Source organism: Amphibalanus amphitrite, unplaced genomic scaffold (genome assembly GCF_019059575.1).
Source record: "Amphibalanus amphitrite isolate SeventyFive unplaced genomic scaffold, NRLGWU_Aamphi_draft 000000F_arrow, whole genome shotgun sequence".
NCBI lineage: Eukaryota > Metazoa > Arthropoda > Thecostraca > Balanomorpha > Balanidae > Amphibalanus > Amphibalanus amphitrite.
In genome coordinates this window covers 3,152,019-3,176,568 of record NW_024881498.1, presented here as the reverse complement: position 1 = coordinate 3,176,568, position 24,550 = coordinate 3,152,019, and the positions used below count along the sequence as shown (strand labels likewise).

The 24,550-nt window shown below is 59.2% G+C and overlaps 2 protein-coding genes across 2 annotated transcripts in view; both read left to right on the top strand.

The window, feature by feature from the left end:
• The window catches only part of LOC122366484 (disintegrin and metalloproteinase domain-containing protein 19-like), a 37,580-nt gene extending 17,990 nt beyond the window's left edge, over window positions 1–19,590 (top strand). Inside the window, exons 9-18 of the mRNA XM_043339213.1 lie at window positions 1,756–1,855; window positions 2,856–2,971; window positions 4,466–4,564; window positions 12,311–12,470; window positions 12,888–13,028; window positions 13,586–13,758; window positions 14,427–14,628; window positions 15,053–15,242; window positions 15,487–15,625; window positions 16,763–19,590. Coding sequence (XP_043195148.1) covers window positions 1,756–1,855; window positions 2,856–2,971; window positions 4,466–4,564; window positions 12,311–12,470; window positions 12,888–13,028; window positions 13,586–13,758; window positions 14,427–14,628; window positions 15,053–15,242; window positions 15,487–15,625; window positions 16,763–18,401 — 2,959 coding nt within the window. The 3' untranslated portion in view covers window positions 18,402–19,590. The remainder of the gene's footprint in view (window positions 1–1,755; window positions 1,856–2,855; window positions 2,972–4,465; window positions 4,565–12,310; window positions 12,471–12,887; window positions 13,029–13,585; window positions 13,759–14,426; window positions 14,629–15,052; window positions 15,243–15,486; window positions 15,626–16,762) is intronic.
• LOC122367150 lies at window positions 5,291–10,982 on the top strand. Its single transcript, XM_043340386.1, has 2 exons — window positions 5,291–6,626; window positions 9,797–10,982. Exons 1-2 carry the CDS (start codon window positions 5,505–5,507, stop codon window positions 9,797–9,799), a joined length of 1,125 nt encoding a protein of 374 aa, XP_043196321.1. The 5' UTR covers window positions 5,291–5,504; the 3' UTR covers window positions 9,800–10,982.
• Window positions 19,591–24,550: the final 4,960 nt, after the last annotated feature.

The following is a 24,550-nucleotide window of genomic DNA, read 5'->3' as shown; positions in this document are numbered from 1 at the left end:
TCGTCAAAGATCTTCATGCACATTATTCCCAACAGCTGTCTAGCTATTATGATATACGTGAGTCAATTTGGTTGCGTTATTTCCATTTCGTCTGCCGCTGCGGAGCGCGGCACTCCCAGCCCTGTCTGCAGCCCACTGGCTGCAGCTCAACAAGCAAACGGACGAGATCCGCAGTATCGCCTCTACCGAAACGTACCACATAAACCTTCAACAAATAAACCGGTTTGAAGATAATCCACGCTGACTAATCCCCTTAGTCTCCATTTGAACCGAACCGTTCCAGTATCACATCCCCGAATCTTCCGTGTCTGTGATTATGAGGCCTCTGAGCTATGCGCGCCGTTGGTACGATTTGCCTGGCAGTCGCCCTTCTGGCGAGTCGGCCGTGTTCTCTGGATCTGCCCGATGGGACGTCGGCGGCTGCATTTGTGGCTTGTGCCGAAACATTACCATTACGGTCGGGGCGGCCGTTTCCGTTTCCCGGTTTCCTCGAAAGGCGGCGGCGTCACCGGCCGACTGCTCTTCCTTCCTCTTGACCCCAGGGACGGGGACGGGGGAGAGAGGGGGGTCAGACAGACGTGATCCGCGACTGGTCCGGGTTTCGATCCGGCGCGGCGGGCGAGAGGGCACTGCAGCGTCGCGGTGGCCGGCTGACGGAGCCGCCATAGCCGTCCATAGTATCCTGTGACTGCTGGAGAAAGTGCTGTCATATCGACACCACCGTGGGAAACTGTGTGTACCGAACCGTGGAGAATGGGCCGACGCCCTGGCTGGGTGGTACATTGCTTTGGGCCGGAATAACATAGCCGGCTTTAAAGTAAAGTAAAACGGAAGATCTGGCTAATTGCCAGCTAGTAACTTCCCCCTACCCCGACCAGGGCCTCGGCCTGTCGGGAGCAAAATTCAAAAAAAAAAGAATGTAATCAAAGTTTTTTTTTAAGGTGGATGGTGTTTTACGCACCTATCGACGTACAAGCGTACGGTGTTTTAGGAATCCATGGAAATTACGCGTGTTTACTAGCCGTGTTGACTCATACTGCCGTGGGAGGTCGTAACGCCAATCGATACCACCACCGTATTCAATCGGTTTAGAAGATCCCAGCCCCCCAGGTCCCGGGAACGACTGTGGGGTGGCTGCGAGCCTCCTTTCGGTTGTAGTCTCCTTATCTCACCATCCCAATTGTGTGATTATCTAGCCCTAGACGGAACACTTGCCGCCTACCTAGCCTTATTGCGGCGTAAAAGGTCGCTGCTTACCGCGGCGGCTCTTCCTTTGCCAAGGAGTGGGAACACTGCTCCGATGAGTTATTCTGCAGACTGCGGCGGAACGTTATCAGCAGAGAGCGCTGTGTCCCGATGAGCTGCTTCACTGGGCTGGAGCCTCAGAGCGCTGTGTTTCTATGGGGTCGCTGTCTGACTGCGCCGTGTTTCTATGGGTCGTTGGCTGACTGCGCTGTGTTTCTATGGGTCGTTGGCTGACTGCGCTGTGTTTCTACGAGCCGCTGGTCTGACTGCGCTGTGTTCCAATGAGTCGCTGTCTGACTGCGCTGTGTTTCTACGAGTCGCTGGCTGACTGCGCTGTGCTTCTATGGGTCGCTGGCCTGACTGCGCTGTGTTTCTACGAGTCGCTAGCTGACTGCGCTATGTTTCTATGGGTCGCTGGTCTGACTGCGCTGTGTTTCTATGGGTCGCTGGTCTGACTGCGCTGTGTTCCTACGAGCCGCTGGTCTGACGGCGGCGGTGCCTCGTTCGCAGGGGAACAGTGTTCCAGGGCGGGGTGGTGGGCAAGGCGCTCAAGGGCCCCATCTGCACGTTCGAGTTCAGCGGCGGCGTCAACATGGACCACTCCAAACAGGTGGGTGGTGGCGCGCTCTGCGAGCCGGCAGGGAGGGGAGCCGGAGCCCCCCCCCCCCCTCCCCGGCGGCCGGGCAGCGGGCGCCTGTCCGCTGGGGTCGGTCACTGCTCACCTGGCGTGGTGTGATGTAATGTATGATATTGGTGTGATGCGGAGTGATGTCATGTTATATGGTGTTATTTTATTTAGTGTGATGTGATATGATATGATATGATTTGCTGTGATGTGGTGTGATGTAATGCATGGTGTGATTTGATGTCTGATGCGAAGTGATGTTGTTATATGGTGTTATTGATGTCTGATGCGAAGTGATGTTGTTATATGGTGTTATGTAGTGTGATGTGGTGTGGTGCGGTGCGGGGTTGTTGGTGTTGGTGATAGCGCGTTGTGTCGGATCCTGTCCCGGGCCACCGGTCACCCGGCTGGGACTGGGGAAGGGACGGAAGGACAATCGACCAGCCGCGCAGGTGTGCCGCAGGTGAGGAGGCCTGCTAGTGCGTCGGTGATTTGTGAAACCGCCGCCGGCCGCCGCGCCAGGCTGGCCCATCGTAGCCGTTTATATGACAAATGCGATTTATATTTGATTTGCTTCCATTACACATATGGAATGAAGAGCATAACGCATGGCATACTGTTTCGTTCTGCACTTTTTTTCAGAAGACTCGAGACATGACGTGCCGAGCGCCAAATCATATAATGAAGTCGCCATACGGTCGTGCCGCGTCCCACCTCCATCGCCCGGGCAGCCAGTGTTCTACTCTGGCCCATCCGTCCGTCTGTGCTGATGATACTCTGTTTTTGACCTGTCCGCGCTGTCCAGTCTGTCCAGGTATCTATCGCTGGTCTCTGTTCTGACCCCGTCTGTCCAGGGTGTCTGCCTCTAGTCTCTGTTCTGACCTGTCCGTCTGTCGGTACAGGTGTCTGTCTCCGGTATCTGGTCTGTGTTCTGACTTCTGACCCTGTCCCGCTGATCGCTGACCCCATCTGTCTGTCTGTCCAGGTGTCACTGGTGGCCACCACCGTGGCGCACGAGATGGGCCACAACTTCGGCATGGAGCACGACACCAAGGACTGCGAGTGTAAGGACGACCGGTGCATCATGTCGCCATCATCCAGGTCAGTGGGGGCCGGGGACTGGGGAGGGACATCATGTGTCCCTCCTCCAGGTCAGGGGGGCCGGGGACTGGGGAGGGACATCATGTCGCCCTCCTGCAGGTCAGTGGGGACTGGGGAGGGACATCATGTCGCCCTCCTGCAGGTCACTGGTGGGAGAGGAGCGAAGCATCGTCGCCCCGGCACATGTGCCGGTCGGAGTGTTGGCGCTGCCGACAGTCCCCGACGATGGCCTTACTCGTGTGGGGGGGGGGGGAGTGTCGTCCGCCGGTAGTCCTACACGAAAGATCCACTCCAGGGAGATGGGGACGGCGTGTGGGTGCCGCCGGTAGTGCTGGACGACAGTCCCGGCTCGGGGCGAGGGGAGACGGGACTGTGTGTCGGCTCGGCGCCGGCGGCAGTGCTGGACCGTCGCCATGCCGGACATAGCTGCGACCCTCAGACCGGGAGCAGTCGGCGCCACCTGTCTCCGAGCGGCCTTCCAGCGATGACATGTGGCCGCAGGCGGGTGGGGGTACAGCGGTGACACGCGGCTGGGACGGGGCGGGGTACAGCGGTGACACGCGGCCGCGGGGCGGGGGTACAGCGGAGACATGTGGCCGCGGGCGGGTGGGGGTACAGCGGTGACACGCGGCGGGTGGGGTCGGTATGACCAATGCATGAGAGCAGTGTCCGCGACTGAAGGGTAGTGTTATACGAGACTACCACTGTATCCACCCCAGCTACGATAGCTGCTTTATTGAACAGAAAGCACGGCGTTCTTACTGCCGTATCGGTGTTTCACGTCCCCAAGTGGTCCCGTCACGTATCGGCCGTCACCACGTCAGTGGTCAGTGACGACACTCCACTCGGACCGCCCGCCGTCGGAGGCTGGTGGTGCCTGCCGCTGACCTCACTGCTCGTCGTGTCGGTGTCGGCCGGGGCGCCCGCTCCAGCCCCGGTGCACGGGTCCGCAACACCGCGAGCTGACACTGCATGGGGAGGGTACTGGGCAGGGGCTAATCCAAACACAACTACCAAAACACACGGCTGGAGGGGCCGCCCCGCGGATAGGATGGGTAAGCATAGCGGGCTAGTAAAGCTATGAATGATTGTTGGTAGTCCACTTGGGTGTCAAATGTTTTGCAAAGGAATATTGTCCGGGCTTTATACTTAAAGTGCCCACAAACTGTATTTCTACTCATTTTGAGACTGAAATGGTTATGTTGATTGTTGAGCCTTCACTTGGAGGATCTTGCATTGAATTCATTAGAATTTTCTTCCGATTTTAGTGGTGTTTTCGTGCCAGACTTTTTATCGTTTTTACAGTCCATCTAGAGTTAAATTACTGCCGGGGCCCTGGAGCTGCGTTATTTAGTTCGGGAAAGCTCTGAGCTCCGTGACGCCTGCCCTGAGTCGATCAATTGCGTCAGACCGCCCTGCCTGCGCCGTGACGCGGTCTGCGCATTGCCGCCTCCGCCGGGCGCCAGACTGACTCATGTGCTCGTGCTGCCGCAGCTCCATCAGCCCCAACCACTGGAGCAAGTGCAGCCTCAACTACCTGACACAGGCGTTCGGTCATGGCATGGACTACTGTCTGCGCAACAAGCCGGCCAGGTGAGGACACGGGGTGGATTATCATCCCACTAACAAGCCGGCCAGGTGAGAATACGGCACGGGTTTCTGTATCCGTAACACATACGGGGTGGACCCCTGTCTCTTTATACACACAGGGCGGACTTCTGTCTCTTGACACACACAGGGCGGACTCCTATCTCTGTAATATACGGGCAAGTGAGAGACTACCGAGTGGAGTGTTTTGTACACGGCCCGCTGGCCCCTCTGACCTATCGGCCGCTCGGACTGACCGCTCTGATCTATCGGCCGCCGGTCGGGTCAACCAATAGCGGCATGTACCGGACAGAGGGGGCCGGTAGCACCGACTCGTCTCAGCGGAGATGCTCGCGGCTCCGAACCCTCCCGCTCTGTTTTGACCAAACCGCAGCTCTGTTTATGTCTGTGGAACGGACGGCGGACGCGCCGCAGTCCGTCCGTCTGTCCGTCTGTCCCCGTCCGTCCGTCTGTCCCCGTCCGTCCGTCTGTCCCCGTCCGTCCGTCCGTCCGTCCGTCTGTCCCCGTCCGTCCGTCCGTCCGTCCGTCCATCCGTGTGTCCGTCCCCGTCCATCTGTCCGTCCATCTGTCCGTCTGTCGGTTTGCTTGGTCTGCGCCAGCCCGCGCCCGCTGTGCGCTGGTCTAGCCACCTGGTGGTAACATGAGTCACTAGTGTTAGGGTGACCTGCCGAGAGCGTGAGCGCCTCGAGTGACCGCCGGCTGGGCCGGTATTGTGTGTGTTGGCGCCGTGCTGTGCGCATCCGTCTGCTCGTCCGGCTGCAATAGAGTGTCTCGCTGAAGCTCGGGTGTCTACTACTGGCGTGGTGGCAGCGCCTTTGCCCACCTCTCCTAGTGCCACGCAAGACATTGCTTCTCCTCTGCAAGGATCAGCGAGCTTTGCTCAATCTGCATCGCCAGCGCTCTACGCACCGGACTTGGAGCCAAGATGGCGGGCGTTCGTGCCCCGAAGCAGTGGTCACTGACGAAAGACGAGACAATTACGTCATTCGAGAGTTGGCGCCAAAACCTGCTCTATACCCTGTCGCTCGATAGTATTTTCGCAAAGTTTCTCGAGCAGGGAGTCGTGTGGCAAAAGAAGACGGCTGACTGTCCGACACGTGGCTTCTCCGACGACAGCTCGAACGTCCCCGCCTCCAGTCGTCTCACCGCCGCTCAGAAGACAGTCCAGCTCGAGCTCATGTTAGGGCAGATTGCCAATTTCTGCCCGATCATCGCTCGCAACTCCATTGTGAAAAACTCCACGTCGCTGCAGCAGATCTGGCAGTCAATCCGGCTTCACTTTGGATTCCAGTCATCAGGCTCTCATTTGCTTGATTTCGCTGCAATTCAGCTGCAATCTGACGAACGACCGGAGGATCTGTTCCAGCGGCTTATGGCGTTCGCCGAGGACAATTTGCTGAAGTCCGACCATGACGTCACTCATCACGGCCTCCTGCCGTCGTCGGATGAGGACATGTCGCCATCTCTGGAGAACTTCATCGTCCTACACTGGCTCTCGCTACTGCATCCGCGCCTTCCGGCCCTCGTCAAGCAGCGTTACGGCCCGGAGTTGCGAACCCGTACCCTGGCATCTCTGAAGCCGGAAATCAGTCAGTCTATCGACTCTCTTCTCGCGGAGCTGCAGTCTGGAGAACACGCGCAAGTTTTGCGTTCTGCAATCGCCAGTTTCCAGCAAGTTCGCCCCCGCAATCAGCTGGCTGGATCCGCCTCTGCGGGCCGGCCAGCGGCCGTGCCCGCCGGCGGTCGGCCCGCGCCGGCTGCCGGCCGCTCCGCCCCTGCGCTCGGCGGCGGCCGGTCCGGTTCGGCTGACCTGTCTGGGGGTGAGCGGCGCGGCGGCCGCGGTCAGCGTTCGCGTACATGTGCACTCTGCGTGGCGGCCGGTCGTCCAGGTGCCGACTCGCACTTTTTGAGTCGCTGCCGCTTCTTGCCCATCGAGGATCGTCGCTTCATGGCTGGCGTACGTCTCATCGCCGGATGCGACGACCTCTGTGAGGACTTGGACTCTGAGGGTGCATCTCGCCTCTCACAGACGGACTCTGACAACCAGGTATGTGTTGCCTCTAGTGATGAGGTAGATACGTATTCAGAGCTTGAGATGGGCAGTTGCACTAAACCCGAGTCTTCATCTACTGGTGTGATTGACTATGGTCATGATTCAGCTGTCAATGAGGTCAATGAGTGTGTTCGTGACAATATCAATGATTCGTCCGATGTTCCCGCGCGTCGCATCCAGCCCGAGCCTTCGCCGTTTTTACCCGTGCACTGTGGGTCGGTCCCTCTCCGCCTGACTCTCGACTCGGGCGCGGAAATTAACTTGATTCGTGACACAGTAGCCGTTTTAGTCGGAGCCCCTATCTCAAAGACGACTCAGAATGCCTTTCAGGCTGATGGTCACTCTAAGCTCAACGTAATTGGAGAAACAACTCTGATATTGCATCGTGGCTCCCTTGAGATGACCCTTCAGGCTCTGGTGGTTCAGGACCTTGACGTCGAGGTCCTTGCCGGCACTCCCTTTATGTCCCGAAACGATGTGTCTGTGCGGCCCGCGGATGGCTCGGTATCCATCGGAGGTGACGTCATCTTCCTCTACCGTGCCCGTTCTCATGTCTCCAACCAGCCCTCTCCACGTCCTGCGAGCTGTTTGATCCGCTCTCCATCTCGGTCAGTAACTCTGTGGCCCGGTGACTTCATCGAGCTGGAGGTTGCTGACATAGACCGTGACGTCGCCGTGTCCGTCGAGCCGTGGGCCTCCTCTCCCGTCCAGGATCCTGGGTCCGGTCCATGGCCTAGTCCAGCTGTTACCGCTGTGGTTGACGGCAAAATTCGTGTGCCAAACAACACCGGCTCACCTCTTAGGCTGCAGAAAAACTCTCACTTCTGCAAAATATTTTCCGTATCGTCACCACCCGTGATCTCTCCGGCGCCGGCTTGCTCTCCGGCACCTCCACAGTCTCCGCCGGGCTCCTCAGCCACTCTGGTGTCCATTGATCCTCATGGACTGCTTTCGGACTCTGTAAGGGCCGAGTTTGCTGCTACTATCGCGCAGTATGACTCGGTGTTTGAGCCTGTTTTCCCTGGCTACAACGGCGCTGTTGGAGACATTCACGGGACTGTGAACATCGGCGCGGTCCAACCTCCTCAGCGCAGAGGCCATTTGCCTCAGTATAACCGTCAGCGGCTGTCTGAACTTCAGTCGAAGTTCGACGAACTGGAGGCCCTCGGTGTCGTCAGAAAGCCTGAGGATGTTGGCGTGGCGGTGGAATATGTCCACCCCTCCTTTCTGGTAAAAAAGCCTAGCGGCGGAAGTCGCCTCGTCACAGATTTCACCACTGTAGGTCGCTTTTGTAAGCCTCAGCCCTCGCTGCTCCCGGACGTTGAGTCCACCTTACGCATTATTGGTAGCTGGAAGTACATCATCGTGACCGACTTGACGAAGGCATACTTCCAGGTGCCCTTGGCACGCTCGAGTCTGAAGTACTGCGGGGTGGTTACACCATTCAAAGGTGTTCGTGTATACACCCGCTGTGCCATGGGATTGCCTGGTTCGGAATCAGCTCTGGAGGAACTCATGAGCCGTGTTCTCGGTGACCTCATCCAGGATGGCAAGGTCGCCAAAATCGCTGACGACCTCTTTTGTGGCGGTGCCACACCTGGGGAGGCGCTCGAGATGTGGCGCCTGGTTCTACAGGCACTCGACCACTGTGACCTCCGTCTTTCTCCCTCAAAGACGGTTATCTGCCCTCGCTCCGTCACCATTCTCGGCTGGGTCTGGTCTGACGGTCAGCTTTCTGCCAGCCCGCACCGTGTTTCGACACTGACCTCCGCGGAACCCCCTCGCACGGTAAAGAACCTTCGTAGCTTTATCGGTGCTTACAAGGTTCTCAGCAGAGTCGTGAAGGGGACGGCACACTACATGTCTCCGCTGGACGCAGTTTGTGCCGGCCGCGAGTCATCTGAGGTGATCGTGTGGACAGACGAGCTGTTATCCACCTTCCAGCGGGCTCAGTCGGCCCTGCAGCATCACCGTGCCGTCGTTATACCGCGCCCTTCGGACGATCTCTGGATTGTCACTGACGGGTCCAGCAAACTTCACGGTATCGGTGCGACGCTGTATGTGACGCGGCAGGGGCGTACCATGCTAGCTGGCTTTTTCAGCGCACAGCTACGCAAACACCAGATCAACTGGCTTCCATGTGAAATCGAGGCTCTCGCTATCGCCACGGCGGTAAAGCACTTTGCACCTTTTATTAGCCAGGCCTCGTCTCACGTCTGTGTGCTAACCGACAGCAAGCCTTGCGTGCAGGCATTCGATAAGCTGGGCCGCGGGGAATTTTCTGCGAGTCCTCGTGTATCTACATTCCTTTCGACCATCAGTCGCTATTGCATATCTGTGCGCCACCTCGCAGGCTCTGCGAACCTTCCCAGTGACTTCTCGAGCAGAAATGCCCCTCCATGTCTCGATGCAGCGTGCCAGATTTGTTCATTTGTGTCTCGCATGGAGGAGGCCACAGTCCGCCATATTTCTGTCAGTGACGTCATGTCTGGATCGTGCCGTCTGCCCTTCACAGGGCGCCAGTCATGGCTCACGATCCAACAGGATTGTGCAGATTTGCGTCGCACCAAGGCTCACCTATCTCAGGGCACGCGGCCTTCACGGAAACAGACTAAAATCCGTGACGTCAAACGGTATCTGCAGACCGTCTCCATCGCTAGAGATGGTCTGCTGGTTGTCAAACGTGACGAACCTTTCTCTCCGTCCAGAGAGCTCATAGTTGTCTCCCGTCAGGTGGCTGCTGGTCTCCTGTGTGCGTTGCACATAAAACTCCAACATCCTACTCAGCATCAACTGAAACAGGTGTTCTCACGCTACTTTTATGTGCTCGATTTGGATGCACATCTGGCAAGGTTATATGCCAGCTGTCATTCTTGTGCCGCGCTGAAAAAGCTCACTTTGCCGCTCGTGGAGAGCTCCACATCCCCTCCCCCAGCCGTGGGAGTATCATATGCCGCAGACATCATGCACCATGAGCGTCAGTTGATTTTAGTAGTTCGTGAAACCGTCACATCGCACACACTCACTTGTTTTGTCAGTGATGAGCGTGCTGCTACCATTGAAGCAGCTTTAATCTCTCTCTGCTTGTGTCTGCGAGCTGTTGACGGGCCTCCTGTCACGGTGCGCGTTGATCCAGCTCCATGTTTCGTCTCTCTGTCCTCCAGTGACGCCCTCAAGAAGGTTGGCATCCGCTTGGAGGTCGGTCGTGTGCATAACAAGAACAAGAACCCGTCCGCTGAACATGCCATCGGCGAGCTGCGCAGTGAGTTAAGGCGCATCAATCCTGATGGCGGCGCGATCTCACTGGCGACCCTGGCTATCGCCATTTCGCGTCTGAACTCCCGCCTTCGTCTCGGTGGTATGTCCTCATTCGAAATGTTCTATGCGCGTGATCAGTACACGCTTTCCGCTCTCAGCATCTCTGACCGTGAGCTTATCGCTCAGCGCTATGCGTCTAGAGTCCATAATCATCCATATGATTACAAGTCAAAGTCTCGTACGCATCGCCGTGTGCCCCCTGTGCAGCCTGCCCCCGGCGATCTGATTTACCATGCCGGAGACCGCGACAAAACTAGAGCTCGTCCTCGATATCTGGTCACGGCTGTTGATGGTGAATGGTGCTCTGTTCGTAAGTTCGCTTGCTCGCAACTCCGTTCCAAAGAGTACCAGTTCCGTCTGAGTGAGTGCCTGCTCGTGCCCTGTGCTGTGGAGGAGCTGGAGCCCGTTTCTGGTGACGAGTCATCAGATGACGATACTACCCCTCCTGCAGCTGATTCATCGTCCCCTATTCCTGCTGAGATCGCCATCGTTCCCACACCTCGTCAGCCTGTCTCTGGGGTGCCGACGTCCTCTCTACCTGCTCCGCTACCCCCTCCCCCTGCTCCGCCGTCCCTGGCCGCCGGCCGCCCGCGACGTCAAATTAGATTACCGGGTCATTTGAAAGATTATGTAGTGTCCCTCCGTTAGTTCCCTGCAATGCTATGAACCGATGCCTTGTTTTGCGTTTATTCTGTTATTTACTCAATCACGCATTTCTTTGTTACTTATTTGCGCCTGTGTCCAGTTAGCGTTGTCTGCGTTTGCATTTTGCAGTATGTTCTTGTGCAATGTTGCACCTGTATTTTGAGAAGGGTTTCTTTTATTTACTAAGAAAAAAAGTGGTCACGCCAGCCCGCGCCCGCTGTGCGCTGGTCTAGCCACCTGGTGGTAACATGAGTCACTAGTGTTAGGGTGACCTGCCGAGAGCGTGAGCGCCTCGAGTGACCGCCGGCTGGGCCGGTATTGTGTGTGTTGGCGCCGTGCTGTGCGCATCCGTCTGCTCGTCCGGCTGCAATAGAGTGTCTCGCTGAAGCTCGGGTGTCTACTACTGGCGCTGGTCATTGCTCTCTGGCAGACAGTAATTAGTCATACCATGGCGCCAGCTCGGCGAAAGCGTGCCCGCTGGGTGGGAGGTGGCGAGTGACTGACAGGCACCACGCCACCAGCACGGGGACAAATAATCACCCATGAGGACCTGCCACTGCAGCACATACACGCTGAATGGTGGTCCGAGCTGAGGGGTCCGCCACCGTGTACCGTCTCTAATTACATAATCAGGGTGGGGACACATTTTGATTTCTCCTCAGTGACCCTGCGACACGCAGTCTCCTGTGGCTCAGAACATAGAACGTCGCTCTGTTGCTGTTATGAATGGATACTGCGTTTTTTTTTCGCGCAGCCTTTTCCTGGTCTAGTTGTTTTCGTTTTTCAGTTTAGTTATGCACAGAAAAAGGCATTGCTGCCTCTCCCGGTCCCAAAGTACCGCCAGTATCTGGCCCTCCTCCTGTATTCTATCTGCAGCATGTGCCAATCGCCGGTGTGACACTGTATGTCCGTCCGCAGCCAGTCGCCCGTATGCACTGTATGTTCGTCCCCAGCCAGTCGCCCGGTGTGACACTATGTCCGTCCGCAGCCTGTACGAGTTGCCCGTGTGACGCTTGTATGTCCGTCCGTCCCCAGCCTGTACGGGTTGCTCAGTGTGACGCTGTATGTCCGTCCCCAGCCAATCGCCGATGTGACGCTGTATGTCCTTCCCCAGCCTGTACGAGTCGCCACTGTATGTCCGTCCGCAGCCTGTACGAGTCGCCACTGTATGTCCGTCCCCAGCCAGTCGCCGGTGTGACGCTGTATGTCCGTCCGCAGCCTGTTCGAGTCGCCGGTGTGACGCTGTATGTCCGTCCGCAGCCTGTACGAGTCGCCGGTGTGACACTGTATGTCCGTCCGTCTGTCCGCAGCCTGTACGAGTCGCCGGTGTGTCACTGTTTTTTCGTCCGCAGCCTGTACGAGTCGCCGGTGTGACACTGTTTTTTCGTCCGCAGCCTGTACGAGTCGCCGGTGTGACGCTTGTATGCCCGTCTGTCCCCAGCCTGTACGAGTCGCCGGCGTGACGCTGTATGTCCGTCCCCAGCCAGTCGTCTGTGTGACACTGTATGTCCGTCCCCAGCCAGTCGCCGGTGTGACACGATATGTCTGTCGGCAGCCTGTACGAGTCGCCACTGTATGTCCGTCCGTCCCCAGCCAGTCGCCGGTGTGACACTGTATGTCCGTCCGCAGCCAGTACGAGTCGCCGGTGTGACGCTGTATGTCCGTCCGTCCCCAGCCTGCACCAGTCGCCGGTGTGACACTCCGTCCTTCCGCAGCCTGTACGAGTCGCCGGTGTGCGGTAACGGGTTCGTGGAGCCGGGCGAACAGTGCGACTGCGGCCTGCCGGACGACTGCCAGAACCCGTGCTGTGATGCGCCCACGTGTATGCTGAGAGAGGGCGCCGTGTGCGCCACCGGCCAGTGCTGCGACCTCACGGTGAGTGGTGCCGGCGCCCGCACCGCGGCCATAGTCGCACCGTGTGTTTACTGAGCTGCTGGATCAAATTAAAACGGTATAATCAGTTCATACTAGTTCATGTAGTACCACTCACTTTGAAGATCCCGTTGTTATACCTATTTGGTTCGGTTGTCCAGACCCGGACCGCTGCTGTATCCCCACTGCTGCTAGGTCTGACCCCCCCCCCCCATCCGTCCTGCCGCCTGGTGTGACCCGCCCCCCCCCCTCCGTCCTCCTGTCAGGTGGGACCCCCTCCGTCCTCCTGTCAGGTGTATCCCCCTCCGTCCTGCTGCCAGGTGTGACCCGCCCCCTGCTGTCACCAGGTGTGACCCCTGCCGCCTGGTGTGACCCGCCCCCACCCCTGCCGCCTGTGTGACCTCCCCCTGCTGTCACCAGGTGTGCCGCCCGAAGCGGGCCGGGGTCAAGTGTCGCGGCGCCGAGCACGAGTGTGACTTGTCCGAGTACTGCACCGGAGCCTCCGAGTTCTGTCCGGACGACGTGCACAAGCAGGACGGGCTCGAGTGCCAGGGCGGGGAGGTAAGGACCACTGAGGGCTAGGGGTACGGACCGCAGAGGGCCAGTGCGGGGAGGTACGAAGTACGAACCACTGAGGTCAGGGCGGGAGTTACGGACGGACTCGAGGGTCAGGGTGGGTTACAGACTCCAGTTTCCTGGCGGGGAGGTACGGACCACTGGGTGTCAGGGCGGGGAGCCACGCAGTACGGACTGCATTGTGTGATTGGGTACTGTGGTGATGGGGTGGAGGAGTTTAGCGTAGACGACTGTTTAACTACTGTCAGAACCTGTCGCTGTAGGTAAGCCACCTCTTATAGGAGGTAGCCATTCGGCCCAGCCAGCGCTGGATTGGGCATTGCTACCCTTCTTGCTGGTGGTATGACTTGGACTCTCATGACTCTTGCTCTACAATGACCCCGGCGGCGTCAGGTTTCCGGTCCAGCTGTGTCCGAGTGTGCAGCTCAGAATGCAGTTCGTGTGCGTTGTCCTGTGCCAGGTGGCTCCAGCCTGCCGCCCGCGGCCGGCCGGGGTGCATATCCCGGTAGGCTGAGTGGGTTCACGGTCTGCCGTGTCGCCAGGCGTACTGTTACGGCGGCGTGTGCCGCACCCGCGACAAACAGTGCCAGATCCTGTGGGGGCCCAGCGGCAAAAACTCCGTGGACAACTGCTACTACCAGAACGCCAGGGGCAACCGGCTGGGCAACTGCGGCTACAGCCGGCTCAACCAGACCTACCAGAAATGTCTCAACCGGTGAGTAGTGCAGGGGAGTTATCTATTGGACTGACCGTACAGCCGGCTCAGCCAGACGCACCGCCACTGCCTCAACCAGTGAGTCCCCAGGGTCGGTCGGGGCTCACTGCGGCAGTGTTCGGTGCCGACCAGGACTCCTGACGGTCAGGTGCGGTCAGCGGCGCCACAGCTGGAGTGCCACGCAGGGGCTGCTGCAGTGCGACTGCGGCCGTGCGGCGCCAGACCAGTAGCAGTGTCCTGGCCTGACCTGACCTGCTGCACCAGTAACGTGATGTGCGAGATGCTGCACTGACCTGACCTGACCGGCCCCCGCCCTGACCTGCCCTGCCCTGCCGCCGCCAGGGACGTGATGTGCGGCATGCTGCACTGCCCTGAACTGACCTGACCGACCCCCGCCCTGCCGTGTCCTACCCTGCCCTGACCTGACCTGACCTGCCCCGCCCCGCCGCCGTCAGGGACGTGATGTGCGGCATGCTGCACCGACCTGACCTGACCTGACCTGACCTGCCCTGCCCCGCCGTCAGGGACGTGATGTGCGGCATGCTGCACTGACCTGACCTGACCTGAACTGACCTGCCCTGCCCCGCCGCCGTCAGGGACGTGATGTGCGGCATGCTGCACTGACCTGACCTGACCTGAACTGACCTGCCCTGCCCCGCCGCCGTCAGGGACGTGATGTGCGGCATGCTGCACTGCGCGCACCTGAACGAGCGCCTCGAGTTCGGCCTGGAGTCGGCGGCCATCATCTCAGCCACGTTCATCAACCTGGAGGGCCGCGAGGTGCCGTGTCGGACGGCCATCGTCGACCTGGGGCTGCGCCAGCGCGACCCGGGCCTGGTGCCCAACGGCGCGCCCTGCGGACACAAAAAGGTTCGGTCCGTACAGCTGACACACACAGCCGCCGTGTGACAACGGTGTGCCACTGTGGCTGCTACGATCCCCAGTCTACTAATTTCTGTCACCCGTCCTGGACTTCAACTGTATCTAGTTAGAGCAAGACGTGATGACTTATATGGTGTATGACCATTAGAAATGTGAACAACTAGCCCAGACCAGTCAACGCATTTCCCTATTATGTGCTTAGTGTGTGCCAGTTCTTGTGCCGTATTTATTCATGCACTTAAAGCGATCCGGCGGGCTTAGAAAATCCGACTATAGGCGTTTGTTTGTGATTGTGTCATTTGTGTTGTGTATTTGTCGGCAGATGTGTGTGGAGCAGCAGTGTGTGCCCGTGGCAGAGGTGACGGCCGGTATGTGTGTGTCTGTGTGTGTCTGACCTGGTGTGTGTCGACAGATGTGTGTGGAGCAGAAGTGTGTGCCTGTGGCAGAGGTGACGGCCGGTATGTGCCCGCACGGCTGCGGCGGTAACGGCGTCTGCAACTCGGCCGGCCACTGCCACTGCGACCCGGGCTGGGGTCCGCCGCACTGCCTCACACCCGGCGACGGCGGCAGCGAGGACAGCGGCCCGGCGCTCGACCAGTCCGGTACGCGGCGCTGCACACTCACAGCCTCCGGCGCTGTCTGCTGTATATCGCTACTGTGATTATTATCACCTGGTGGGAGTATCAGTCACACAGACAATCTCTTTGAGCTCTTCAACTACCTCATACCTGCCTGTGTATTGTATAACTCTGAACCGGTCAGTATCTTGCTTCAGTCCGTCTCGTCTATAGCTGTAATGCGCCGGCAAAGTGTGCTGACCGGCGTCCCCCCTGTCCCGCCCCGCAGCGGCCGGCACGTTCGTCATCATTCTGTTCGTCGTGTTCCTGGGCCTGGTGCCGGCGGCCGCGCTCGTCTTCTGCTGCATCTACGTCCGCCGCAACAACATCCAGCTGAGCTTGTTCCAGCTGTCGTCGACCGGCGCCAGGTGCGCTCCGTGCCGGGGAGGGGTCCGGGACCCCGCCCCGCCGCCTCGGCACACGGCCACTCCCGGGCACAGTCGGGGCAAAGGGCGCCGAGCTGCGCCGCGTACCTCCGTGCTGAGGTTTCTGGGCTGGGGTGGCTGTGACCCTGTGTCGGATCGCGCTGTGTCCGGACCCCTGATCCCGTCCCAGTCGCCGTCGGCTCACTGTACCGTCCCAGCGTCCCCCGGCCGTCCGCCGCCCGTCCCTCCCGTGTCACAGAAGCCCCGCACGGGCGGCCCTGTCGCGGCGCCCTCCGTCCGTCCCAGCGGCCCGCCGCCGCCCCTGCCGGCCTGTCCGCGGGCCGCCGCCGAGCCGGGCACCGCGGCGCGGCCGGCCGGCGGGCCAGGGGGCGGACCCACCACCCCTGGCAGCGTCCCGGCGCGCCGCGCGGAGCCTGGGGGACCGCCCCAGGGACCGGCGGGGCGCCTCAGAGCCGGGCCGAGTCGTCTGGCGTCCTCCAATGGCCCGCCGCCGACGCCCGCGGCCAGTCTGAAGCCCAGACGGGAGACAGTCCGGGAGAGCGGCCCCCGTACCGAGTCCAACGAGCCACCCCGCGTGCCGGCGGGCCCCGACCCTGGCCCTGGCCGTGGGGCGGCCGGCGCTGGGCACAGGGTCCCCGCTCCTGGGGCGGGGCCGCCGTCAGCCGGGCCACGGGCAGACGCCCAGGGGGGCCGGACCGCCGGCGGGCGGGTGGCCGAGCTGCGGGCCAGGCTCAACCTGCACCTGAACTAGCGCCGCCCCGCTGACGGGACGTGAACACCTCACAGAGCTGGTACACGGCGCCCCGGCTAACCGCGGGACCAACGGCCTGCGGGTTTCAGTCACGGTGTCTGCTGCGACAAGGGGTGTAGACTCACGATTAGATTAGCAGCGACCTGCGACACGTGAACTTTATGTCGGCAGACCACACGGCGGGTACATGAGTGTTTCGTGATAACGTGCGTGATCTGGATTTGAAGATGTTCGCCTTGATACTGAACTTCTGTACATTATGTTTTAATGAATCGTATGCACCGCCTAGGGCGCCTAGTGCCTATTCGCTTTGCACTGCTTCCGCTTGACGCTTCTGGCTGCTAACATCGCCTTGTTCCCCGCTACAGGAAGCCGGGGTCTGCCGGCCGCAAGCAGCCGTCCAAAGACACGTTTGCGATGGAGGCGGCGGTGCGGCGGCCGGCGCCGGCGAGTCGCGACCCGGCAGCGCCGCTCACCCAGGCAGAGGCCGGCTCCAAGCGCGACCAGCTCACCAACAACCTGGTCGGGCACTTCAACGGCTTCTCGATCCGTCCGATGAAGACGGAGGAGACGGCCGAGCCGTCCGCGCCGGCGGAGCCGCGCCGGGTGTGTGAGGTGCGCCCGACGGTGGTGCGGCCCCCGCAGCCGCAGGACGTGCCGCGAACCACCTTCGGCGGACTCAAGGAGCGAGACACCAAGGCCGAGCCGCGCAAACCGGGCCCCGAGAAGCCGGCGCCGCCGCCGCAGGGCGCGCGCACCACCTTCGATATGAAGAAGGTGGACCGGATTGAGAAAGGGACCAAGGCTGCGGAGCCGGCGGCCGATCCGCCGTCGGCGCCGCCGCCGGAGCCGCCGCGGCCGGCGGTGGCGCCCGCGCCGCCCTCCGCCGCCGGCAGCAGTCGCACGACGTTCGGCATGGCGGCGCCGGCGGCGCGGCGGCCGGCCGCGGAGACCAAACACCGGGACGAGGCGGCGCCGGAGCAGACGCGGCCGTCCGAGGCGCGCACCACGTTCACGGCGCGCGGCGCCGCCAAGCCGGGCGACCGTCCGCCGCCGCCGCCGCGGCCGACGGCGGCCGCCACGCCCGTGGCCGCCTCGGCGCCGGTCAGCCCCACGGCGCCGCCGCCGGTGGCGGAGACGGCGCGGCCGCGCAGCGTGGTCAACCCGCTGGAGGCGGTGCCAGACGCGCGCTCGGCGACGCTGCGCTCGGACACCAGCCGCTCGTCGACGCTGGAGTCCAACCGCTCGGCCGGCAGCGACCGGGCCGAGCGGCCGTTCGGCTCGGCTCTCTCCCGCATGTCCGGCATGTTCCGACGCGCCGACAAGTCGACTCCGAGCTCGCCGGAGCCGGAGCGCGGCATCCATCCCAATCAGAGCTTCAAGGCGGCCAAAATCGACCGGGACCGGCTCAAGGGTCTGCAGATCTCTGCGCCGATCCCGCAGAGCGTGTCGGTGCCGGAGTCGGCGGTGCCGCTGCCGGCCCCGGCCAGCCCCCCGCCGGCGGCAGCGGGCCGCGCGCCGCCGCTGCCCACCTCGCCGCCGGGCCGGCGGGCGGCGGCTGCGCGGCCCTCGGCGCCGCCGCCCCGCCCGCCGCCGGCGCCCGCCCCCGCCGCCGCCGATGAGGTGTACGACGACTGCAACCTGGAGGCGCCGGCGGCGGCGCGCGACTCGCCCGGCGGCGAGAACATCTACTCGACGATCGACGAGCCGGCTGGGGATCACGTGTACGCCATGCCGCCGGCGGAGGAGGCGGCCGGCGCCGGCGGCGAGGACCTGCTCTCGGAGATCGCCGCCGAGCTGCGCCACAAGGACACCTCGCTGTACGCAGCCGTCAACAAGAGCCGAGCGCGCGCCGCGGCGCCGCCGCCGGCCGCCGTCTACCAGAACCTGGCCGAGACGGCGGCCCCAGCGCCGCCGGGCGCCGCCGCTCAGAGGGCCGGCCGGGCGCGCGGCGCGCCCCCGGCACTGCCCAAAAAGCCCGAGCTCCGACGGCCTCCGCTCAAGTGACGGCCTAGTCAGTGAGTGCGTGTGTGCGGCTTGCTTGGCGTGCGCGTGAGGCTGCGCCCCGGCGACGGAGCGGAGGTAAGTGCTTGTTCAGCACGGAGTGTTGATGCTGAGGCGGCGCAGCGGGGCAGCTGTGAATCTCCAGTCTGAGTCAGTGTTGCGGGCGTTGTTTGGAAGTCGGGCGTGCTGCCGTCTACAGGGGCTTTAGTGACTGTGTTAGCCGTTAGGTGCCGCGTGTGTGGACTGAGAGCGTGCTGCGGTACTCGCGGGCATGATGTTCGCTCGCCGAGCGGTGGGCTTCTGTTGTGTCAACGGACACGTTTTTACTTTGGTTGAATATGCGAGCACCTTTGCCGTCACAGGTGCTCCAAGTCAAGTCCTACGCTTGTGTTGATATTGATTGTGTAGACTACGTGGGGTGGTGCACATTTGCCGCTGCCCGCCCCATGCGGCAGTGATGTTTTCCGCACTGTTACCCGACAAGTGCGTTTCATGGCAATATTGTGTGGATTTTAGCCCGCGTGTTATACGCTGGCACTTTGAATAACGGGCTGCCGATAGCGGATCAAATTTGATAACAGCCCTCGTTGAAGCTAGTTTTCGTGTTATTGCATAGCCTAAAAAAAAGGAGGCTCGCACAACTCATAAGCTATTTCATGTTATACGTTTGGCCCGGTGGCCTTTCGTCTCCGGTGGCGAGCCGTCGGCAGAGGCGGAGTCCGGCGTCCGCCGTTCCTCGTGGCCGCGGTCTCCGGTGTAACTGGGTGCCGCACCGGATCTGATCTGTGTACTATAAGCTCACGATAGCTAATTTAAGTCTCACGTTATGCCGCTTTGTTTTATTTTAGCCCATCTCCACATTCTGCTTTTGTGATAAATATGTTTGAGGACGATGGTGGGTGATTCGATGTCGGCGCGAGTGTTTGTACAATCTATTGAGTCTCTCACTGATGACAATGTAATGATACTTATGGTCCCTCCCCCGCACACACTCACCTTCTGTCGCCGTGGAGGCGCGTCAGCTGATAGGTGCTACTCCGGTGCTACTCAGTAGGTGCTACTCCGTGGTCCACCGGTATGTGACCCACCCGTCCGGCCTCGCCGCGTCTGCCGACTCCGGGCGGCGCGCCACTAACAGTTTTGTACCAACAGTGAGGCATATGCGTTTTTATTGAATACATGAAAGAGTGCATTGTCTGTTTTCAGGATTAAACTTGGAAGTAGTTGGAAGGAGCTTTTGAAGACCTGCCGCCAGTCTCTGTCTGTAGATGTTTAGGCGGATACCGGGAGAAGTGATAACCCGCGCCGTGATTTGATAGTGACGTCCTGACTGAGTGAGCCTGCACCTCGCCCATCCTGTAAACCCGACAGAGTGTAAACCCGACATCATACCGAGCGTCCCCGTCCACTGAGCTACCCGACGTCACCCTACACCCGACACCCACCCTATGGCCCTATGCCATTGCCGCGTCATCGCCAACCATTTCCAACTGCAGGTGAATTCAGCGTCGTGGCCAGCGTTCATCAGCACATAGAACCCTCAGGCCACAACTTCGAACGGGAAACTTGTGATCCGAGACTGATATGAAGAATTGGAAGATGGACCAGTGTCGCGACGGCTCGGAACATCCAGTACCTAACTACCTACTACCTATCCGTGTGGCACCAGCTCCGTATCCCGTATTTGAGGCGTCCCTTTCCCGTCCGCTCTCAAACCCATACAGAAGTGCCGGGTGAAGTTCATCGCGTCTGCCGCGGTTCCACACAGGAGTCAGGACTGAAGGGACTGAGCTCGACCCATCTCTATATAATACCACCGAATATAATACCGGCTTCCCGGCACCGTCTGAATCATTGACGCCGGGCGCCGGGCGGCAGACGGCGAGCATGGTCTAGGTGGCCCGCGAGTGTACGGCCCGCGTCCCGGGCGGGACGCGGCTCGGACCCCGGGCCAGACAGCGGCGGTGACGGACGGCCGGGCGGACACGGGCCGCGAGCCACCGGACGGTATAGGAGGTCATGAGCCGCCGGGACCGGCTCAGATCCTCAGACCGACCGGGAACCAACCATGCTGCGTCGAAGCGTCCGTGAGCCGCTGGGACCGGCTCAGACCCCCAGACCAGCCACAGCACCAAACCACCCGTGAACCGCCGAGACCGACTCAGACCCTCAGACCGACCGGGAACCAACCATGCTGCGTCGAAGCGTCCGTGAGCCGCTGGGACCGGCTCAGACCCCCAAACCGACCGGGAGCCAACCATGCTGCGTCGAACCGTCCGTGAGCCGCTAGGACCGGCACAGACCCCCAAACCGACCGGGATCAGCCACTGCGCCGAACATGAACCGTCTCAGAGCCGGGGATCACTAACCACCGCACTGCACCGGTCGGACGCATAAACAGCCGAGAATGCCTACCGCAGTCGCCGTCCTCACCCCGAGCGGGTAGCGATATCGCGGAGTTCAATCACCACCGCTCTGTGTCCGTTTTCTGTACTTGCATACCAGTTCTGATGACGCTCATATGACGTTCTGTGTCCGTCCTGCTGACGCTCTTTGTCCGCTCTGATCATGTTCTGTGCCTGCTCTGTGTCCGTTCTGATGACGCTCTATGTTCGTTCTGATGATGCCCTGTGCCAGTTCTGACTGTTCTGACGGCGTTGAGCCCTCCGACTGCAGGGCAGATGACGCTGTTTCCGGAGCTCTGTCGGTGCCGCCGGGCAGCCACTGCAGGTCGCCGGCGCCGCGGTCTGCGGACCAGCAGCGTGGTGTGGTGGTAAAGCGAGAAACACCCGCTCCTGGGCCTCGTTTCATAAAGCGAGTCCGTAACTTACGGCGGTTTTTGGTCTTGTATTGCAAGTGCATGTGAAGCGATGACGTTAGTTTGAATCGTTGAATTTATTTATCTTGCAAGCAAGAACAGAAGGGAGAAGGGGAAATAAATGTATCGCTTCACATGCACTTGCAATACAAGACCAAAAACCGGCGTAAGTTATGGACTCGCTTTATGAACGAGGCCCTGAACGCACAGCGGCCTGAGCTTAGCTGCGGAGCAGTATCCCAATACGAGCAATGGGCATCATTTTCCTCGATGGGTTTGAGCCTGATCAGTTCCGACGGGGCTGTAATTTACAGCATAATGGCATAATTGAATGCCGGTGGGAATGACGGTTATTAGTTGTTAGTCATTCAGGAGCCGTTTAGGTCATTAGGTGTCAGGTCAGTTACTGCCATTAGGTCGGCCCGCTCTGAAGGTAATGGCGCTGGACACGGAAGGCAGCCACCGCTCTCTGGTCTGAGGAGACCTGGGGCGGCGCGCCGTCCGGGCGTTCATCCGGGGACTGCAGAGCCGACAGGTCACCTAAACGGTCACTGCCACCGCGCGCAGAGTGGTCACTGCCACCGCGCGCAGAGTAGTCACTGACAGTCCAGAGTGGTCACTGACAGCCCCGAGTGGTCACTGCCAGCCCAGAGTGGTCACTGACAGCCCCGAGTGGTCACTGACAGTACGGAGTGGTCACTGACAGCCCAGAGTGGTCACTGACAGTCCAGAGTGGTCACTGACAGACAGTCCAGAGTGGTCACTGACAGCCCAGAGTGGTCACTGACACTGACAGTCCCGAGTGGTCACTGACCGACCGGAGTGGTCGGTAGTCGGGTACAGGTTGATGGTCCACTACTCTTCATCCACCGGTTTCCTATGGCTCTGCATTGGCAGCAGCCGTCAAAATCAAATCGCTCTAAAAAGCCGGTCAAATCGCTCTACCAGGCGACCCGAGCCGGTGTCATACAGTGTGGGTAGGCTGTGCCGTTTCACTCTCGGGTCATGCGGCACAGCCTACCGGTACCAGGCGGCTGCTGCCAATGCTGAGCCATAGCAACCCGGTGGATAAAGAGTGGTGGACCATCAACCTGTACCCGACTGTACTGGTCACTGACATCCACGGGATCGTATGTGAGAGGCACGGAATATGGTCCGTACCTATATGAACGGCTCACTCCGTGCGTTGTATTTTTAATGTATTCTTTCGTCCATTGTATTACACCATTTCATGTTGTATCCCGACTCGCTCATGATCAACTGCTGTCGTCTTATTTTATTCCTGCCCTGCCGTTCTTCTTACACTGTATAAGACGCTAGTCCTGAAAAACCATGTTCTGTGGATGAATTATAGATCAATACATGCATACATACTCCGTAACTGATCGTCCCATGCCTGGGCTGGTAGGTCCGTAGGTATATAGCTGAACGATTTGCATTTAAACGGTATACGTATCTGATCGGCACGTTCTCTGCATCTGATCGTAGCTACCATATAGGTCGGCCGGAAATGACGTCAGAGTGACGTCAAGTCGAAAACGACTTCTGAAAGTTCCGTTTTTTTGCATTATTGCAAAAAATTCACAATTATTAATTTTCAAATTATTTTTTTCAGTACGAATTTGACATCGTACACCAATATAAATAGCACCAACGTGTTCCTGAGCTCAAACTGCATCCAATATACACCTTTTTTGTTGAAAAATTTTAACTTCAAAATTTGACCTTTTTGACCTTAAAGTCACCTGACCTAAGCTAAATTCGACTCAAAATGACTTGTGGGGGTGCCTCGAGAGATGAGCCGCCCCCCCCCCCCTCGAAGCGCTCCTGCTGCCACTCGGGGGTCACAGTGGCTGCATGAGCAGGGGCACCATCCTGCTGCAGTCACTGCTCGTTGATGGTGTCCACACACTTCCTCTGGAGCGCAGTCGAGGACTTCTTGAGCGGGTGCAGACTGCAGATAACGCTCTGCCGTCACTGTGGGACCTCGCCCGCGTCAACTTCGATCCAGATTGGGCTGATAATGCCCGTGCTGCTCACAGCGCACCACGCAGTGCATCGGGGTGGGTGCAGCTGGCGTTCTGCGACCTCGGCTGGGGCATTCTCGCTCCAGTTCCGGTTGCTCTGGGAGTTGACTCTGCCGTCCGTTCTCCAGAAGTCCCACTGTTTCTCTGCACTTCTGTAAAAACATTCACATAATGCAGAACGAGCGATCTTGTCGGCTTCCGTTAGCTTGTTCAACACAGCAAGCCTGTATGGATACAGCTGAAGATCCTAATCCTTCCTCAGGATCATTTGCGCTGTGGAGCTGCTGCACCCTGCGTCTTGCCCGAGGTGTCGGTGGGACTTTTTTGGGTCATTCTTAACGAGCGTGAAGATTATTTGGATCGTTTCTGTTCCACTTTTGTCTTCCCGAAAACGACTTCTGGAGGACTCTGATATATTTTTCAGATAGAGAAAGGATAGTGTTCCTGGGAGGCGCAGCTTAAACGTTAAAATGGACCCTAAAGTGCCTTTGTGTCAAAACAGCTGATTTGGTTTCGAAGTAGAATTGCACTACCTTAGCTTTTTCCTTCGTACTGTAATACGACATGATGAATGATACCACTGATGCTATCATGCTGTCAAGCCATTTTCCAGACATCATTCTTTCGTATCGTGTATTGAATACGAGCATTCAAATGCAGCGATTATCTCCAAATATCAAAACAAATGTGTCAGTATTTTCAGAAACGGCCTATCACGTAACATACAGGGTGTCCCAAAAGTAAGGTCATCATTTGTTTTGGCCACACCGCCAAAAATACGCGATGGATAGAAATAAATAGGACATCATATGAAAGAGCATTTTATAAAATTTTATTCTGATATACATATGAGTCAATACATTGGCTCGTAGCCCCACATTTGCTGCTTTTCTGCATGGCTACCATTTCGGGCCGCGTGCACGAATAGACTGTGTTTTACTTCCTCCACTATTCTGGAGCGATTCTCTGGTCATGGTGAGATGCTGCTTATGTTTGCTCGGAGGGATCATCCTTTAGTTCTTCCCGGCTCGTTGGGTTGTCCTAAAAGACAACCTTTCCGTTGTAAAATATGAAGGTGTAACGTCAGGTGACCGCGGAGGCCATTCAATGGCGTTGCACTGACTGAAAATTACGCGATCTCACATCCACTCTCGGAGACAATGCATGATCTTCAGGACGGTGCAAGCATAGTCTCCAATCCTGCTGAAACCACTTCTGGTTGATGGTGTCGGCACAGAGCTGCGTTGCGACGAGCGGAAGAACCACTGGGAGGACTCTCGGCCACAGCTCTCTTGATTTATTGTCAC